Source organism: Microcebus murinus, chromosome 12, assembly GCF_040939455.1.
Source record: "Microcebus murinus isolate Inina chromosome 12, M.murinus_Inina_mat1.0, whole genome shotgun sequence".
Lineage (NCBI taxonomy): Eukaryota > Metazoa > Chordata > Mammalia > Primates > Cheirogaleidae > Microcebus > Microcebus murinus.
Genome location: NC_134115.1, coordinates 71,638,552 through 71,659,084, shown reverse-complemented (window position 1 = coordinate 71,659,084; position 20,533 = coordinate 71,638,552). Strand labels below are relative to the sequence as shown.

At 39.6% G+C, this 20,533-nt stretch overlaps 2 protein-coding genes across 4 annotated transcripts in view; both read left to right on the top strand.

Annotated features, from left to right (window-relative positions):
- TXNDC8 (thioredoxin domain containing 8) overlaps positions 1–16,585 on the top strand; it is a 29,822-nt gene extending 13,237 nt beyond the window's left edge. Inside the window, exons 3-6 of one of the 3 annotated variants that reach the window (XM_012736744.2) lie at positions 31–90; positions 2,470–2,535; positions 15,498–15,563; positions 16,481–16,585. In XM_012736744.2, coding sequence (XP_012592198.1) covers positions 31–90; positions 2,470–2,535; positions 15,498–15,563; positions 16,481–16,543 — 255 coding nt within the window. In that variant the 3' untranslated portion in view covers positions 16,544–16,585. Of the gene's footprint in view, positions 1–30; positions 91–2,469; positions 2,536–15,497; positions 15,564–16,356; positions 16,445–16,480 lie in introns of those variants that run through there. The other 2 variants (XM_012736745.2, XM_076008914.1) reach the window with 2 other exon arrangements.
- TXN (thioredoxin) overlaps positions 1–20,533 on the top strand; it is a 335,018-nt gene that overhangs the window by 275,361 nt on the left and 39,124 nt on the right. The gene's annotated exons all lie outside the window — the stretch shown is intronic.

Here is a 20,533-nt window from a genome sequence, read left to right as displayed (position 1 = left end):
ATAGGGAATTTTTATTCTTTTATTTTGAAGGCAATGTCTCTGCAATACCAAAATGTGTTTTTCGCTAATGTGGATGTAGATGCTTCTCCGGTAAGAATCTTAAATCCTCTGCATAGATACTTAAAATCTAAATGCAACATAATTGAGTAGCACCGTCTCAAGGATTACATAATCAATTGAAAATCAAGTCGAATTTCACATTTTTTTCTGATAAACTGTAGTAAGCTCCCTCATAATGCTCTTGTATATTTTGTAATACTTAAAAAAAACAACAACAAAAAGTTAGCAATGTGTGGCTCTCCTGAGGCAGACCTCACTAATCAATCCCGGCATTCTCTACCACTCACTCTTGGTCTCTGTCCCAGAATCCGCCTCAGCAGAGTTGCTCTAGGCATGCAATACCAGGATTTGCATCCCTGTGATAGATTATTAATTAATTTCTGAAACCTAACTCAACTCAGTGCATTACAGACATTTCAATACACCTTGCTTTCCTCTTACTATATCTTACCCTTTTTGTGTTTTTTTAAAACATCACAAGAAATTCCCAGAAATCCCTCCCTCGTGTCCCTAGCACCATCCTTCCTCATCTCACCCTCCCCAAGATAATCAGCCTCATATTCTCAATCAAAATGTGTCTTAATAACGCACACAGTGTCTCTACAAAATTATTCTTCCTAACATTTGTTAATGTATAATGAGGAAGAGTAACAGTAACAAGGGGTCCATGCATACATTAGATTGAATTTGAGCTTTAGAATGGGGAAAAATAATGTTATTTACTATTCTGCCCTTTAATTCTTTTGTGGCCTATTATCATTTAACCTCTATAAAGTTCAGTGTCTTCAGGGGTAAAACAAGGCAATAATATTAATACTTAACAGAAGATAAAATGAGATAAAATACATTAAATATATGACTTGGTCTCCAGAGCATAATAGAAATCCCATTTCTTCATTTTCTTCATGCTTCATTAAAGTGTGACATTGTAAATTGCCCTTTAAGCTGAATCACATACTATGAATACAGAATCATATACTATGAACACAGCTGGGGTCATTACGGTCTTTATCTTTTTTTATATTCACAGAGTTGTGCATCAATCAACTTTAGAACATTTTCACCACTCCAAAAAGAAACACTGTACCCTTTAGCAGTCACACCCAATTCCCTCCATCCCCCACCTCCTACCCTAGGCAACCATAAATCCACAGTCTGTCAATAGATTTGCTTATTCTGAACATTTCATTTAAAGGGAATCATAGAATAACTGGCTTCTTTCACTTAGCATAGGTTTTCAAGGTTCATCTATATTATAGAATGTATCAGTACTTTATTCCTTTTTATCTTGAATATTATTCTATTGCAGTGATAGACCACCGTTTATTTATCTATTCATCCGTTGATGGTCATTGGGTTGTTGGATCATTTGGCTATTACTGGCATAAACATTAGTGTATGAGTTTCTATGTGAACAAAAATTTTCATTTCTCTTGAGTATATATCTAAAAGCATAATTGTTGGATCATATGGTAACTCTATGTTTAACTTTTTGAGAAACTGAGAAACTGCTTTCCAAAGCAGCTGCATCATTTTACATTCTCATCGGCAATTTCTCCACACCCTTGCCAATGTGTGTTACTGTTTGGCTGTTGATCATAGATCTTTGTCTTTTAAAGTGAAATAAAATGCACACTTGTTTGATAGTAATTTGTTTATTAGTTGTTATTACTGTGGTTATGAAAATTCTAATTTTGTATGCATGTGTTGGGTGGCAGAGAAAGAGATTAATGCCAATAAAATGATAGGTATATTAGAGAGAGATGTCCAATTCTGTGGATCCTGTGGGTGGCTAATTTTCTTTTGACTCCTCTACAAAATAAACAGCAACTACCACTTAGAAGCAGTTTGGAATAGATTAAAACAATTGGGATTCTAGCATATTTTCTTGTCCTTTGGCTACAAATCTCTCACAAATAAAGATGAGCAGCAAAGAGATTATAGAGCTTAAAAGAGAGAAACATGTAAGCCTTATTTAAAATGCTAGACCAGTGTATCATCCCGTGTCTCAAGGTTGAGTTATAAAGATTTATTTACTCTTTCCTACTTTTGCAATAGGCTCTTTCCATATTGGGTTCCACTGGGGCCCCTTTGCAATATTTCACAAGGTACTTTAAATACAGCTTATTTAGCCATTAAGCAACCGTTCTGTTGTGGGCTCCATCTCTCACCTATCTCCTGGAGCTGTGGGATGAAAAGGCCCAGGAATGCTGGAATAGCCATTTTCTATTGTGACTTTCCTGGAGGCTTTGAGAATTCGTTAGAAAAGTTCTCATCAGGAGAATCTGTAAAGTGTCAAGCATCCCTGGACTTTCAAGATATACCTTCTGAGCAGTTACCAAGTAACAGGCTTGGTACAGAGAGAGGACACCAAAACTGTGACTTCATGCCATTTATTTTCTTTCCCAGGATTTGGCTGAAAGTTGTCACATCAGAGCAATACCCACATTTCAGATGTTCAAAAAAAAAGAGAAGGTATGTTGTCATAGTAACCAGCTGGGTTGAATTAGATGATTGAACCATCAGAGTCCCCCAAAAGGCCTGGGTTATCATGAGTGGATGAAACAACTGCATTTATTTTTAATACTTAGCAATATAAATTTTAGTTTCTGAATGTTATATACTAGCAAGGGGTAGAAAAAATGCATAACTTATAATAAATGTCCCCACTCAGACCATCTGAGGTGTCCAAATCCATAAGAATTATCCCACTATTACCTCTACCCTGGCGCAGAACCATCAAAAATCTTCCAGAAAAGGACATGATGAAATTCTCACACAAATGTATATGAGTTATTAACAACAGTTGAGGAAATGTGAATCAAAAACTATCCAAAACAAGGCAATACAGCCCAGTGCTTGTGCACACAGGTTTTGAATTCAGATTCTCATGGTTCAAATACCACGTCTACCACTTTCTCGCTGTGGACCTTGAGCAGTTTACTTAATCTCTTTATATCTTAGTTTTCCTATTTATAAAAACATGGATCATGATAAATTTTTCCCTCATAGGGTTGTTGTGAAAATGAAATGAATTAACATGACAAAAATGTTTAGACCCATCCCAACAGGAAGTGTTCAGCATTTTATGTTAGTGATATTAAAGATATTGATGGGATAAAATATCTAAAATACTCAGCAAGTGATGAAACTAGTACTTTCATATATGGCCGGGGGCACTGACAACTGTGCATATCTTATGAAAGCTGATTTTGCAACACACTTAGGAGACACAAGATGCTCATTTTCTTTAACACAATCACCCCACTCCTGGGAGCTTTTGCCACAGAAATATCTGAAGGAAAAATAAACAGTCAAGTGTATCATAACTGTAGCATTATTTCTAATTTTTAAAATGGAAGCAATCTAAATGTCTCCTTTTTTAGTAGAATGGCTAAGAGAATTGTGATACGTGTACTATATGAAATAGTGTGCAAGTACAAAATGTTATGAAGAATATATGTAAAGTAAAAAAAAAATCCATGCTTAAGCTTTGTAAAGATTATGTCTGTAATGTGAAGAATGAAAGCATTTGATATGCCAGCAGTAGAATTTTAGTTTCAGCTTCTATTTGTATGTATTTGCTGTAATGTAATTGGTGTAATAGATTTAAATTATTTTTCAATAAAACACTACATATTCCCTCCTCTGGGCTTTTACTTGAAAATTAAAGCTATTTAACATATGTACCCTCAATTCACCCTACCTACTTGTCAAATTATTTATGTATTATCTTTTATTATTATATCTTCTCCTTCTCTCCCATCTCAGAAATGAGTAGGCCATCTCCTTTCGAAATCAATCCCATTCATGTACCTTGATTGCATTCCTTCCCTTCTGCTCCAAACCTCCATCTATCATCTTCTTTCAAACTTCGAGTTTGGACACTTTTTTTGCCACCTAGCATCCTTTCTACATTCTCTATTAACAGTTCTCTCATTTTCCTCTGAAGAATCATGCCCTTTTCCCTTCTTAGCCCATGTGCTTCCTCGGGGCTCCATCTCCACTCTCAGATGAATCAATGAACTCCATCCCCATCAGCAATGGGACATTGACTCAAGCCAAGCCCGTCCAAGCCAAACCAGAGCTAATTGCAGGACTTTGCTTAAGCAGCTAGGTAAAAGCCTATTCTTTTGATATCACTGGGTTTGAATTTGTGAAGATAAAGGGCTGAAACTACTACAGCTAATTTGTCACCATATGGAAGCTGAAACGAATCCACTATACAGAGGAAAGCAGAATCAAGCCAAGAGGTATTAATGGCATTGATTGAACCCCGAATCTATCCATGCCTGAAGCTTGAGCTATCCCCATATTTTTTTTTATTTCAGCATATTATGGGGGTACAGATTTTAAGGTTTCAATAAATGCCCATTTCCCTCCCTCCCCCCAAAAGTCTGAGTCTCCATCATGACCATCCCCCAGATGGTGCACATCTCACTCATTATGTATGTATATACCCGCCCCCCTCCCCCCTCCCACCTGCCCAATACCCTATTACTGTAGCACCTATGTGTCCACTTAGGTGCTACTCAGTTAATACCAGTTTGCTGGAGAATACCATATGTTATTGAGTTATGTAAACTTTGGGTTGGTTTTTCTGTCACTTGGGACCAAAACATCTCTAATAAACATATCTGAATTTCTCCCAGTCTGTTCTCCTTCATTTTGTGGTCTAATTCTTGAAAGAGTAGAAGATTTTACTGTTTCTGATTCTTATATTCCACTCATTCCCTCATCTATATATCTACTCTCTTGACAGTCACAAAGGATCTCCCTGCACCTAATTTAAATCAATCCTTGTATTCTTTGGTTACACAGAAGCACCATAACTAGTCAGCGTCCATATTCTGGAAACTTCTTCTTTTGGCTTCTATCCCTGAAACCTCTCCAAGCTATCCTCTGGCTTCTCTGGCTTCTGCTGCATTCAAGTATAAGTGTTCCCCAAGGTTCTACCCTTTTCCTAGTCTACCTTCTCCACTTCAACAATAGCATCCCTACTTTCAGTTTCACCTGTAAATACCTTTTACTTAGACAATTGCAACAGTCCTTCCCACTCCCAAGTTAGTGCTATAGCTCTGTTCTCTTCTCCAAATAGATCCACCACACACAGCTCCATGTGTGTCATTCCCTTATTTAAAATTTGATGCCCCTCCCCCAGCATTGCCTAGGAATCAAGGCTAAACCCTTGTATTCAAGGCTGGCATTTCAAGTTTCTCCATAATTTTGACCCAATCCACTGTTCCAAGCCCTTTTCTGTTTAACCCAGATCTTAACTTCATGTCTCTTCTCATACTATTCCCAGCATCTGGAGGAGTTCATGTCTGATTTGAAAGCCCCGTGCCTAGAAAAATCCCAGGTGGATATAATACACTCATCATGAGTGTGATGAGTGAGTGAGTGAGCAAATGAATGAATGCATGGATGCTTCTCTCTCCTCCTGCATCCCACTGCCAGCTCTCCCTCTTCTCCTGATTCTGTCCTGGTGCCAACCTGACTCAGGGCAAATTTCTCTCCCACTTTATATGGTTTTCTGGTTTCATTCCTTTTGCAGATGCTACTATTTGCTGGCTGTTGCCACTCAACAGTTTTGACTCCATTTTATGATGATATAACACTCTGAGTTCCCAACTGTCGAGGCTTTTGAGCAAGTCCAAGCTATGCTTTTGAGGAAAGGCTTGGCACTGCTTGGGCTCAGTTCTATATGGAGATGGTAGTTTCCCAGTTAAGCAGGGGTAGAGGAACTCTTATAAACAATTGTATCTTAACTGGTGTCTGAAGGGTACGAATCTCCTCTGAATTGATGGAACAAAATGCTTGCATTCGAAAGATCACTAAGGATCTCAAATCTAAATTTTCTACTAGGTGGCTATTGGAAAATAAAACTATCTGTCCATTAAGCTAATCTATCCTGCCATATTCTAATTCCAGAGTGAGCCAACAAGCCTCTGATTATAATGTGGATACACGGGTCCCAAGAAGTTTTCTTGGGAATTGAATTTCTTATCGAATATTGCTAACAGCATCCTGGTTATGGAGTTTAAAAAAAAAAAAACAAACTTGAGACTATTTAGGTCACATTGTACAAATGAGTCTACTTGTAAACTTTGTTTATACATGTAATCATATCTCCTGACAGATTCATACCTCGATCAATTTAGAAAATTTGAAAATGTCCAGAAAAGTTTGTAATGCGGGCTGTATTTGATAAAGAATATCAATCTGCTATGCAAAAGACAAGAGCCAATAAAAGGAGGAGGACATTCTACAGAGATTGTGTTGCAAATCTTTTCCTCTTGTGACTCGGCCCCTGCATTTGGTTTCTGAGCAACACTGCAGAGGTCTGTAGGGTCCCCACTTCTGCCATTGCCTCCAGAGCTATAATTCAGCCACTAACCTCTGAAACCCTCCCCCGCCCCCCGGGTTCTACCTCACAGCAGTCTGCAAGAAAAGTCACTGGAACCAGAGGAGGTTTGGGATGGCCAGGCAAAAAGATTTGTTCATGTCAGTTTCCTTCCTTTTTCAACAGAACTGACTAGGAAGGCTTCCATTAGCATGCGCTGTTTTTCTGGGGGTCAAGAAAAATCAAATTCACTTCTTTGAATTTGATAACTATGCTCCTCTTTTTTATCTGGGATGGCACAAATGAAAATTGACTTATTAAAGCAATTCAGTGCTATATATCTATTATTATTATTGAAAAAGTAAAAGCCTGGAGTCCAGTTTCTATTAAGGATTGTTATAAGAAATGTCTTCACATTTCTGGTAAAGCATCTGGCAAAGAGCCACTTGTCCACTCTGCCCTTTGAAATTCACATTGTATAAAAAGCCTTATGATAATTCCTCCCAGAACACAGAGTTAGGAGAGTTACTTGCCTCCCTTAAAAAGATGGTTTGCTCCTTACAGAAGCATTAGGGAATCCCTTGGGTTTCTCTTTGTGCCATGGCTGCCAAGACTCTCAGGATGACCTTGGTTTTGGCTGCAGTAGCCTCCCTTACCCACCGTTTGATGGCCCTCCCCAACCACCATCCCCACACTATATTATCCTTGAATGGTTTCATTATTTTATCTTGCCCCTGATTCTAGCTCATTCTAAGTATTTTCAAAGTATATAAAATATAAATAAAATAAACTTTAAAAACATAAAACAAATGAAGTCACATGTACAATGACCTAGGACCATGGTAGATGATGGGTATTCCCTGGTTGCTGGAAGATTTCATGCAGAGGTTGGATGGACATTTGGCAAGGATGCAATATAAAAAATGGTTGTAATTATGTCATGGCTTTAAGGCAAAGGAGAGCCAAACCAAATGATAGGGGACAAATAGAGTGGGCTTGTTTCTTCCTGCTATATTCCTTTGTGTTTTCATCTAGGACATCATACCATGTTCCATGAAGATTAATTGTAGTAAATAAGTTCATTCCTGTGGTGTCTTCCAGAAGGGAGTCCCCAGTCCTTGGCTGGTTTTGTAACCAGAATATTACACTGTATTCTATTGTAAGTAGTTCATAAATTTGACTTATAGACTCTCTTAAAATCCAATAAAGACTATAAACTCTCTCTCCAGTCAAAGGAACATTTGCACATAAACTGAAATGTGCAGATAATACTAAGGTATTCAATGACCTTCTGAAGCCCATCAGTGGATCCGCTAGTTTGATAACTTTGATTTCAGACCCATGGTTGGTGTATGTTTATGGAGTATGGAAAGGAAGAAAAACAAAGAATTAGCAAGTTAAGGCCAATTGCTGAAATATGAGCCAGCTATCAAAAGTTGACTCCATCTTTCATTCTTTGACAGCATAAAACAGCTTCCCAAAGCACTTGGGTCCACTAAAGAGAGTAATGGGATATGAGTACATAGATGCTAATAAATGAATTATTCACAAGTGAATAAATCAGAAGAACCTATCTGCTGTACTGAGCTATCACATTACATGGAGAGAAGCTCACACCCTTATTTTTGCTAACTGTGGGGCTTCTATTGAGGTTATAAAAGTCATTTCCAAGAGCACACTCCTTAAAGTAGGCACAGAGATTAAAAGACTCCCAAAGTACCATGGTGTGCTAGAGAGAGGATGAGATTGGAAGCAGGGGTCACAAACTTGGTGGCTTCGAGGGCAAGGTAGGGAGAATAGGGTAAAACAGTAGCAAGTAGGGAGCATGGTGGTCCCTGGAGAATCACCTTCCCAGTTGCTTGCTATCCTACTTCATGAACAACTGTTCTTGATCCAACTCCTATGTGATTATCTGCAGCTAGTTTTTGCCATCTCTGGAGTCACATGAATGTAGGTTGAAATCCAGGTCCATCTGCCTCTTACTAGTGGGTGACATAGGGAATGTTTTATAACCACCTCCAGGCTTAGTTTCCTTTGCTGTGCAGTAGGGACTACAAAACCTGCCCTTGAACAATTGTCATGAAATTTTCAATAAAGCATATAAAGTGCCTGGCACTGGACTTAGTACATACTATAAAATGCAGCTATCATTAGGCCCTAGCATCTAGCAGTGTGTGCCCATCTTCCTAAAAACTTATACACAAATAGGAAGGTAGAAATAAAGTTTATGAGAGACCTCTAAAGCTCTTCGAATAACTACAACACCTATTTAAGCTGAGTCATCTTGTTAACATGACTTGTTAAGATTCAGGAGTTACCTAGCCAATAACACTCAACTTGTCAAGAATTGTGTTAGACACAGAGGGGTTCTGCAAGGGACCAAAAAAAAAAAAAAAAAATACAACTCTCACACGGTCTTCTTGGCTCTGAGGGCTCTCAGATCCCTAAAAAGGGGTTGCCTAAAAGTCCCTACAGCAGCTGATATATTGGCAGAGATAAATTGACTAGAAGGGCAAGAACCAAGTGAGATGGAGGGAAAGTGGGCCAAGTACAACAACTTTTAGCACCATTTAGCAACTTGTAGCACCATTGCTAAAGATGATGCTCTCAGCTTAGGCAGCTGTAAGGCCCACGTGTGTCTCTTCTCCAGGGTGATGTAAATGAGCCAGGATATTGCAAGTATGAGGTCAAATCTTATGTTTATTTAAATGTTTGATATTTTGTTTACCAAAGATTTTTGCATTAATTTAATTTAACTTTTTATTTACTGTTTACGAAAACATTATTTATCCTGATTACTGAGTTTTGGGTAACCACTCCTTAAATTTTTCATGCTAGTTCCAGCTCTGTGCTTCTCTTCTGAATTTTAAATTGTTGACATATTAGGGGTGGTTCATTCAGTGATTCGCCAGAAAGACTTACATACTCAGTAGGAAGTTATACTCATAGTTAAGATTTATTACAGCAAAGAATACAGAGCAAAGCAGCAGGAAAATGATATTCATTGGTGGATTCCAGAAAGGTCCAGCATAGACTTCTGCCATCCTCCTTTGTCAGAGGACACATAGGAGTGCTCGCTCTCTTACGATGAACTTGAGGTCCATGTGTGGAATGACCCTGCATAGGGCCACCCCTTTGAGCTCAGAGACCAAGGTCATTATGAGAGTGGGGGAGTGCTTGTCACATAGACATATCTTGCTACACAGCCATTGCTACATAACCAGCAGTGGCAATAGAAACTCAGGACTGGAACAATAAAACCAGTTATACATCATCATCAATATTGATGTTTACACAAAGCAACTTGACAAGGCAGCATGGCATGGTCCATCACTCCAGATGTATATGACAAAGTCATCAATCCCTAATCACCAGCCTAGAGAACCCCCACATTTCTGGGGGTTGGTGAAGGAGCAATGGTGATTCTCTTGGAGACACACAAGGAGAAAGCAACCAGACTTGAGGTGTTAACTCTTTTCTCACAAAGCATTGTGGGAATAGTCAAAATATCACCTTTTTTACAAGTAGTGGTGGTGCTAAATTGTGCTAAGGGAAGAACATGCCTGGGACCCATATCAACAGACTTCCTACAATTTCCTTGAAGCCTAGACCTTGCAGTAACCCACATGTGGGATAATCTGAGTCAGTAGAGGAGAAAATTAGCTGCCTAGGTAATAGAGATATCACTGCTTTGCACAACTATAAAGCCCCAAAAATGAGGACAGAGGGTGATGGCCTTGAAGATCTCTATGTAGAAGCCAGGCCTGGGGCCTCCTTCCCACGTTCTGTCCAGAAGGACAGTGAGAGGAGAGCGTAACCATCTTTTGTGTGGAGCATTCCCAGAAAGAGAGAGGATAGGCATGAGCTCATTCCTTTATCTAGGTTTAACAGATAAACTCACCTCTAACCTGGGGGAGAAATAACTGAAGAGATATAAGAAACAGGCATATTTCCCCAATACTGGGCATTTGGGCAGATTTTCCAGTAGAAACACGAGAGCAGGGGTATATGCCACTGACGGGATTAGCCCCCAAACCATGTTTATCCCTGAGAACAAAGTTCCATCCCACATTTCCAGTAATGGGCAGAATAACATCTCCTCTGGCCAGAGTCCAAAATCATTTCTCCTATTCTCCGTGTGGCTCGAGATGCATGCCCACATTAGCCCACGCCCCTGTGGCCCTTCCACAGAAAGCCACATTGTACTGAGAACCCAGCTCTCGGCCAGCTCAGGTGCCTCCTCAACAGCTTCAGTTGACAACACAGAATAGGGGTTGGCAAACTACAGCCCAAGGGCCAAACCCGACCCTCCACCTGTTTTTGCAAATAAACTTTTACTGGAACACAACCAGTGCCCATTCGTTTTCATGTTGTCTGTGGCTGCTTTAGCACTACAACAGCAAATTTCAGTAGTTGCAACAGAGACCAAAATGGCTTGCAAAGCCTAAAACTGGTATTATCTGACCCTTTATAAAACAAAGTCTGTAAGCCCATTACATGGAAGAAGAAAAGCACTTTTGTCATGATTTGTGCCACCAGTGCTCAAAGAATCAGATATGTAAGCAGTTTCTAAAGTAGCTACAAGAAAATAAAAGTAAATTGGTATTTTACTGATATCTCATTATTAGAACAAGATGAGGAAAAGGCCACTATAGAAAAGAAAAATAAATTAACAGGTTAAGAGATGGACAGGGTCTTGCTCTGTCACCCAAGCTGGAATGCTGTGGCAGGATCATAGCTCACTGTGGCCTTGAACTCCTGGGCTGTGATCTTCCTGCTTCAACCTCCCAAGTAGCTGGGACTATAGGTATGTGCCACCACACCCTGCTAATTTATGTGCTTGTGTATGTGTGTGTATAGGTATGTGTGTGTGTTTAAATATTTATGTATTTAATTTACATTATTATATATAATATATATTAAATATATTTATATAAAAATATATAAATTTATATATATTTTGTAGGGATGGGTCTCATTATGTTGCCCAGGCTGGTCTTGAACTCTGAGCCTCAAGTGATCCTCCCACCTCAGCCTCCCAAATATAGGCTCTTTTCTTGAATTTGAGTGCATGTAAATTCAAGCTGCCTTCTTGATTTGAGTTAGCTCAACTCCAAAAGCCAGAGTGCCTTGCAAGTGTAAGGATTTGTAAAAGTCAAAAGGGAAGTTTTCAAACACCTACAACACGATGCAGACGGTTCTGGAGGAGAGATGGCGTCGGGGGCATCAAAGCAAGGAGCAAAGATTGGATCAAGCAGTAATTAACATTGTCTACCTCTCCCCAGAAGGTGGAAGTACTTTTGAAATTTCTCTTATTAGACATATATTTTCCATTTTATTCATACCATTTAATACCTTAGTAAACTCTTCTTTAAAAAGAAAAAGAATACAAAATCATGATAAATTATGAAATTGTATTGTACATACAAACATTTCTACAGCCATTCCCAAAAAATTGTCTTTTGCTGGTTGGTTGCTTTAGGCTTTTTTGTTGTTTGTGGTGGTTGTTGTTTTTAACTAAGTACAGATGTCTGGAAAACTGATGAGCTCTCATACAGCTAGTCCAAATATAACTTCAGTATTCACTCAACCAAAATTGTCTATCAACGGGCCAAGGCATTTTATTATAATTATTCTATGAGTGTGTCATTAGTCAGATTCTGAAGTCTAATTTAAACTCTAAAAAGTCCATTTGTTAGGAGGGGAATACTGTCTCCAGTTGCCTTTTGAGTTTCCCAGCAACAGGGATAGACTTCTTATACGAGATTAAATATCTTTGGCAAAAAAACAAAACAAACAAACAAAAAAAACTGCCTCTGGTTGAACCTGGGTAATGGGCAAATGTGGGGGTCCCTCTATTTTATTTTTGTGTATATTTAAAAATGTCCATATTAAAATATTTTTTAGAACTAATTGTTGGGCTTAGATGGCTCAGTTATGCACGAACAGCCACCCCCTATCGCATTGGTCTCAGCAAACGGGAGCTTGTAATTTTCATTAGCTGTCATTTCTAGGGTGGCAGCAGTGCAGGAGAAATGAAGTCATTGAGAAGAGAGAAGTGAACTCACTTCCCGATGCTTCAGAGTGGAGTGTGCCTTTGAGAGGCACAACCAAGCTCAGATTAAAATGAGAAAACATTCTGGGCAGAAATTATGTGCTAATTGCCTTGCATACATATCTCTTCAAAGGAAAGTTACTTATGACATAAGCTCTTATCTGTAACCTGCTCCTCATCCTATTGAGCTCCTGTATGCAAAGCCCAGTGCTAGAGAGGGAGACACAAATTTAACATTTGTCTTAGGCAAACTGGACACAAAAGAATAAGACAAGTAATACCTAGTCCCTGAAACTTAGCACTACCCAGAGTCTTGGATCCATAGTTCAATGACCAGAAGTCAGCTTAGCTCAACTCAGGCCCAAAAGCATCAACAGAGCACCCACTCTGTGTAACGCTCTAGGCGAGACACTAAAAATATGAAGGAAACATTAAGGTATAATCTCCATCCTTGGTCTCATGAAAAAGACAGATGACAAAAATCAATTATTTAACACTGGAATATACAGAGTGCTATGGAATCACAGAGAAAAAGTTCAAGGAAGGCTTCATGAGTTAAAGTCAAACTATCTTGGAGAATGATTAAGATTAGCAAGTGAGAAAAGATGGGAAGAAGCAGAGTTATAAAATAGCATGGGTGGGTGTCAGAAATCATGCGACTAATAATACAACAATAATACAAAATTATCGCTAGCAGATGTGCTCCATGAGGGGATTCTGTCTCTTTTGTTCACAATAAATCCAGCTCACAGTAGACACTCATGAAGTGTTTGTTAAATAGACAAATAAATCCAGCTCTAAAGTGTTGCTGGAGTTCAGAGTTTATGGTAGGGAGTGACAATGAGGTAGACAGGACAAAGTCAAGGAGGCCTTGTAAGAAGTTTGGATTTTATGGGAAAATACTGAAGACATTTATAAAGAAGGCTGGCATGACTGGATTTGTGGTTTTGAGCTTCAGGGACAAGAAGGGACCTAAGGGGCACAAGACTGAGACAGAGAGACACAAGTTATATAGCTGTTGCTAAAGTCCAGGTGAAAGCTGACCAAGGTCAAATCCATGGAATTAGGTAGCAAATTAAATGTCCTAAAGCCACAAGAATGGCTAACATGAAAAAGACTGGCAATACCAAGTGTTGTCAAGGATGTGAAGCAACCAGAATACTCATCCTCTGAGGATAGAGTATAAATTGAAAATATATGGAGCATAATTTCAAAAATTGGGTAGCTTCTACTAAAGCAGAACCCACAATCCCACTTTTACTTATACAGCAGAATGCTTATGTGCTTCCTAGGATGTCCCCACGAAGATATGGGCAAGAGTGTTCCTAGCAGCACTATTTGTCATGGCTAAAATGAATAAATTGTGTTATGTTCATGCAACAGAATACCAAAAAGATAGAGAAAAATGAATGCAGTGCCACTACACAGATAAATCTTATAAGCATCATGTCGAGTGGAACATGCCAGACATAGAAGATACATTTTGTAGAATTCCATCTATAAAATTTCAAAAACAGGCAAAATTAATTTATTGTGAAGAATTCAGAATAGTGGCTTCCTTTGGGCATTGGGCCATGACAGAAGAGAAGGTGTCTGGGTCCTGGTACAGCTCTGTATGTGGATCTAGGTATGGTTACACAGTGTGCTCTCTCTGTGGTAATTCTTCAAACTATATTCTCACAGTTTGTGCAGATTCATGAATTTGTGAATTTTTGTATGTGGTTTTGGTTTCCTGGCTCAGGTATCAGGGTGGGTGATAGTATCCTGTGCTAGGGTGAGTGTGAAGGAAGAACAGTCAGACTCACAGTAGCCAAGGCCGTTATTGCACTTGTGGCTTCTGGTTGCCCTTGGTGGCTGTCATGTGTCATAGCAAAGTCATATCATAATCCCATGGTCATGGAAATCCCCTTTCCTAGAAATACCCCCTCAAGGCTGTGCCCTCCTATTTCTTACACTCCTAGAGCCTGTGCCATTCCTCCACGAGGGGTAGTTTCCTCCAAGAAGAGAAGCCCATCTTAAGGGGACCCCAAGCTCTCTTTGATTTCACAGTGCCCTTCGGCAGTGGGGGATAGGCCAAGACAAGCAGGCATAATCTGATCCACTAAGGTTATTGTCATAAAGATGACAAGAATACCTTATTCTAGACCATTGGAGGCTCAGAGGCCTATCTGGAGTTACATGGTGGTGGGCATGGGGAACAGACACACCTAGGGTCTCCTCATCCTTTGCCTTCCCATGCTTCTCTTCTGCTCAGAGGGTCTTAGGTGTATCTTCACTAGAGTCAAGTTACTCTTGGAGCAGAGGAGCAGAGGACAGGGCCTTGGGAGGAATCCTGGACAGAAACTACAAGAGAAGGATAAGGGGCAGCCACTGCTCGCACCTAGTGACACCTGCCCTTCCAGTTCCCATGGGAAAAACAGACAGAGACTGAAGTGGAACCCCAAATGTATTACACTTGCATTGCACCCCAGCATCAGCTGGAGACAGGGCATAAATTTCCTTTAAGACCAGATTGACTGTCTAGGAAACCCTGATGCTCCCACGTGAAAAGAGTTTTAAAATAAACACACCCCTCTCTCTCAGCCTCCAGCCTTATTGCAGAGCGTGCTAAGGCTTCCTTTGTCTCATCTCAGTCCCTAGCTTACTGGCAATGGGTTCAGCACACTGGCCACTTTGCTAAGCTTAAAAACATCCTCTTCCTGCCAAGTCTGGTCATTCAGGTAGCCAAGCCCCTATTGGGTTCCCACCAGAGGTTGTTGTCCTGGTACCAGCTCTGGCCTCAGATGTCCCAGAGATTATGCAAATCCCTTCCTGCCCCAGAACCACCATCCAGCTGCCACCTGTGCTGCCATTTGACTCTCAGGAAAGAGAAACTTTTTCAGATCCTTTTTTTTTTTTATTCTAGCCACTAGACTATCAGGGATGCAGATCCTTTCTGACAGATTCCTTCCCTGGCCAAGGCCAAGAGAATTATGTATAGGAGAGATGGTTACAAACCAGACACTCAGATAAATCATGAAATTCTGCACCCACACTTAGGTAAACCTATTCTCAAGAATCAAAAGAATAATTTGCTGTTATAGAAGTGGATTCGTGGTCAAGCAGGTAAGCGAAATGGGATCAAGAGGGAGTCAAAAGTCTGGGGTTTACTTTGAAGGAATAAATAGAATGACAGCCCTCAGACACTGCTGCTGGTGGTGCAGAATCCTCAGATGTGGGGATGCTTTCTCCTCTGCAGCACACTGGGCACTGATGTCCGTTCTAGGCTTTTCCAACTCCTGTCCCCAAATTCTAACACTATTCCTAGCTGCTAAAATCCCCCCTTACTAGAAACTCAAGTCTTCAACCAATCCAAGTCTCAGTTTACCCACACCCTTCCTTCTCTCCAACCACATAATACAATTAGTACTAAAGTGAAAATGAACAGGAAGGGTCTTTGACTTCCATATTTTATCAAACATAAGATGCTCATGAAAGATGCACCATTATTTCATTTACTACTAAAAAGTATTCTATCCAATTAAAATATAACATACCATACACTGTGAAATGCATCCTGATTCCGAAATGTGAAAATGTGAAAAGAAAATGTGCTTCCTAGAATCAGTTAATTGTAATACTATTACCTGGGAAGAATGGGAGACCACAAGCCATTTGATTTTAGAAGATCATGTATATAAATTAACAAGCCTTCAATACCAATGTATAAAAGCTCTGAGAAGTTTCAATGGTTGTGTTTCTTCATTTCCAACACCACTATATGTTTTAGATCTTAGACTAGAGGGATATTATGGAGAATTAGATATCTGGCAAAGCTTTATCATAAACAATTTTGAAAGGGTGCCAAATACTAAAATATCACGAATTTATTATGTTCAATGTATATTTATGTTTAAAGTGTCTTGCAGATGATAGAAATGAGGAGCAGTGACTTTATAGTCAGGAACAAAAGTCCTCAAAGCTTCAACATCTTTGCAGTACTCGATCCAATAAATGTTTCACGTTTGTGTATTTGTGAACAGATTTATGAATTTTGTGGAGCTGATGGTAAAAAGTTGGAAGAGAAGATTAAACAACTAATGTAAGCTGATCTCCAAGACAAAAATATACTTACGGCATTTTAAAAGGCAACAGCAAATGTGTTTGTGTTTTTATTCCCAGCAGATATTACAGCGTTCTCTTGGTCTCTGGCCTCAAGCTTTACTGGTTGAATACCATATTGCAATCTCACTGCAAAATTGCTTAAAATTGTTGCGATATTGGAGATGGCGCCATTTCCATTCTCCAACTTGCTGCTTTCACTTGCTCTGAGCACATTCCTTAAGCAATGATTTTATGACCTTCACAACAGAGGCCCTGCACAGCTAAGTAACAACAGATCGTCAAGGTTTTCCAGAGATTGCCAAAGATGCAATTCTTCAGTGATCAAGGAACAAATAAATGTCTTTGCCCTGGTATACTCCAAATATGTGGATATCCCCCGATTCAGCCATTGTTTGTGATACAAAATTCTTCTCCAATGCATCACCTTGTATTTGAACTGTGTCATTTGCCTTTCCCACATTGCCTTCCTAAAATTCTATAAATAACACACACACACACACACACACACACCCCCCAGAAAGTCCTTTAACTACTTATATTTAAAAAAACAACAACAACAAAAACAACAACAAAAAGAACAAAAATGAGATATTGCAGACATTTAGAGCCCAGAGAAGGTGGCTGTTGCTCATACTAACTGTGCCCATCATGGGGCTGCCACCAGATCAATGCTAGAGTCTTAAGTCACAGATAGAGTGGAGCCAGCTTTCCCTGGCCATTAATGACTGAGATTTTCATAAAGCATAGAACCTATATGCTTTGTTAAAATCCTTTGGGCTATAAAGTAGAGGAAACCAGCACACGGCTAGCGTAAGCAAAAAGGCACATCTATTATTCATTCAACAAATATTGAACACCTACTCTGTGCCAAACACTGTTATAGGCACTTAAAATAAAATTTGATTCATAGAACCCAAAGGCAGAGATATCATCAGCTTTCACATGAGATTAGAAGCAGAAAGAGGAGGGTCATGGGGAACCCAGGATATTTTGGGGGCATTTCTGTCCTCTGCTTTTCATCTAAATCATCTAAATCTTTTCATCTAAATCTTTCTGTTGGTACAAATAGGTGTTTTTAATTTTCCAGTCTTTGTGCTGAAAAGTAGTCCCTGCCAATAACTCCCAAGCATACATTGTCTTTTCCATTCAAGAGACCAGCCAGACTATTCCTTCATGAAAAATGCTAAGCAAGGGACAGGATCACAATGTAAAAGCCATTTTGTTCGTATTAAAAGAGTGAAGGTCGGGCTGGCCAGAATCTCAGAAAAGCAAGAGGCTGGATAGACTTAAAATACTATGTCCCCTGAAAAAATAAACTTTTAAAATAAAGAAACTATTTAAAGCAAAAATTGTCTGATAAAAGTGCGTGTATACAGCTGTGCTTACATATATATTATGTGCTAAGCAATACGCTAAACCCTTAGCATTCATTACTTCGACCTTTGTAACAATCCTATAAGTAACTCTATTGGGAAATATTTGATAACTGGCTCCTCCAAGAGGAGGAAAAAAGTCTTAGTTTGTAGTGGTTGCCAATTGCTGTGGTGTTAAATACTCGATAGATTTCAAGCTAACAACAGCATCACTGATCATGGAGTTGGGAAGCGATGTACCCAACAGGCTCTCATGAGCTGGTTAAGAGATTTAGCTGCAGCACACCGCTACCTATAAGGGAGGCACTACTTTCATCCCTATATCCTTACACAGGAGAAAATAGACATAAGAAGTTAAATGACTTGCCCAAATTTACCCAGGAGAATCTGTATTGACCCCCAGGCTGCACAGTGCCAGAGTTGAGTCCAAAGATTTAAGACAAGTAGCATTATTAGTAGTAGTATGATTATCTTAAATTCTACCAGTCACACTCACTGCTTAACAAAATTAAGTGTCAAAAAAGTTCAGATCAGCTTGTCTTGTGCCCTCATTTTTATAAGAGCCAGTTAGAGAGGTTTCAGAGTAGTGTATCTCAATTTGAACTTCTAGGACAAGTACCCCAGTTTCTAAACCATGACCACATTTACCCAATTTTTTTGCAGTATACCCTACCTGGATCATCACTTACACTCATAACATGCCTAGAAGGTTCTTACCCTGGCTAATGTATAGACAAGGAAATAGACCTACATGTCAACTTGTCAGAGACCACAATGGAAATGGGAGAGGCAGAATTCAGGCCCTGGTCAGTCTATCTCCAAGACCTGCAATGAAATGCTAGTTAAAGTTCCTTGGGGCCTCTTTTCAACCTTCACAAAGAATATACCAGCTCTGCAGTCAGAACCCGTGGGCCCTTTAAGCAGGCAGTCTGATTTACTGCCGTGTGGTACCCTGTATTCATTGAAGCCAGCCTCCCGTCTTCCCTGAGAGTCCCCCGTTTTCACCATGTGCACTGTCCCACCCAGCAATACCTGCCCCCAACTCCTGGCTCCCAAGCGCGGTTCTCTCATCTCTCAAAATCTGCATCAAAAAGAAAACACAAAGCAAAACATGCATTCCAGAGTCACCGCATCATTTTCTCCCAGTGAAGGTAAGAACAATATTTAATCAGAACAAAATCTTTTCCCAAGCTCTCTCATCTCCAATGAATGCACCTTTAATGTGCTAAGAAACTTCTGGCTCACTGCCCACATTTATTCACCTAGAACTGCAAATTTCAATCTAACTTTAAAAATCTTTCTTTTCCTCGTTTCTATGGGGCACACACAAGACTAGTCTTCGGAAAAGTGCAAGGTGGGTCAGGAGCCGGTGGAGACCTTCCCCACTTTCAGTTTCAACACCTTCTCACCCAGCTCTCCTTCCTCCTCCTCCCCACTCCCCCAGTCAAGCACTGCACCAAGAACTCAATTTACATTGCTCATCTAATTCTCATGATGATTCAAGTTAGTACTCTCACCATCTTCACTTTATAGATGAGAAAACTAAGATTTAGGACTTACCCAAAGTCTCATAGCTATAAGTGGTGGAGCCATTGTTTGAGATACTGCTATAATCCCACCATAATGATACACCCTTATGTAGCCATCTACACTGGGTGATTAAAGAAGACCCTTAAATACTTCCTTTCTCCAAACAATCCTCCCAGACCCTCTAGCCCAGGGGTCCTCAAACTTTTTAAACAGAGGGCCAGTTCACTGTCCCTCAGACCGTCGGAGGGCCAGACTATAGTTTAAAAAAAACTATGAACAAATTCCTATGCACACTGTACATATCTTATTTTGAGTTAAAAAAACAAATAGGCAAAAACACCCGCATGTGGCCTACGGGCCATAGTTTGAGGATGCACGTTCTACCCTCTCCTAATTCCTGCCTCCTATAGAGGAGGAATTAGTCTTAACAATTTAATCACTTTGCTTAAAGAACAATGAGCAAGTTCTTGAAGACATAGTACTTGTAATAGGTCAGTTTTGATTAATTCATTTATTTGTTTATTATTTATTCATTTATTAATTCATATATTTATTAATTCATTTATTGTTATTAAACACTTAACACCTATTATGTACTGAGCATGGATCAAGGTTCTTAGATGTATCAGTGGGGGGCAATAAAGAGAGAAAGAAAGAGACAAAGATTCCCTTACCTAAAGGAGCTTATATTCTTGTGAAAGACAAAAATAAATAAATAAATAACAATAATAAGTAAAGAATAAGAAAATAACAAAAATAAGTAAAGAATAGATTATAAGAAAAGGTGACAAGTGCTACAAGGAAATGAATAAGCAGAGTGGAACAAACCGGCCCAGGAATATGGGGATGGGATGGACAGGTAAATAAGATGCCAATTGGCTTCTGTGGAAAGCTAAGATTTAAGCAAAGGTTTCAAGGAGGTGAGGGAACAAGCCAAACTCTATCTAGGAAAGAGGAATTGGGGCAGAAGGGGCAGCTAGAACAGAGACCCCAAGGCAGATGTGTGCCTGGTGTGTGCAAGAAACAGCAAGGGATGGCCAGGCATGGTGGCTCACACCTGTAATCCTA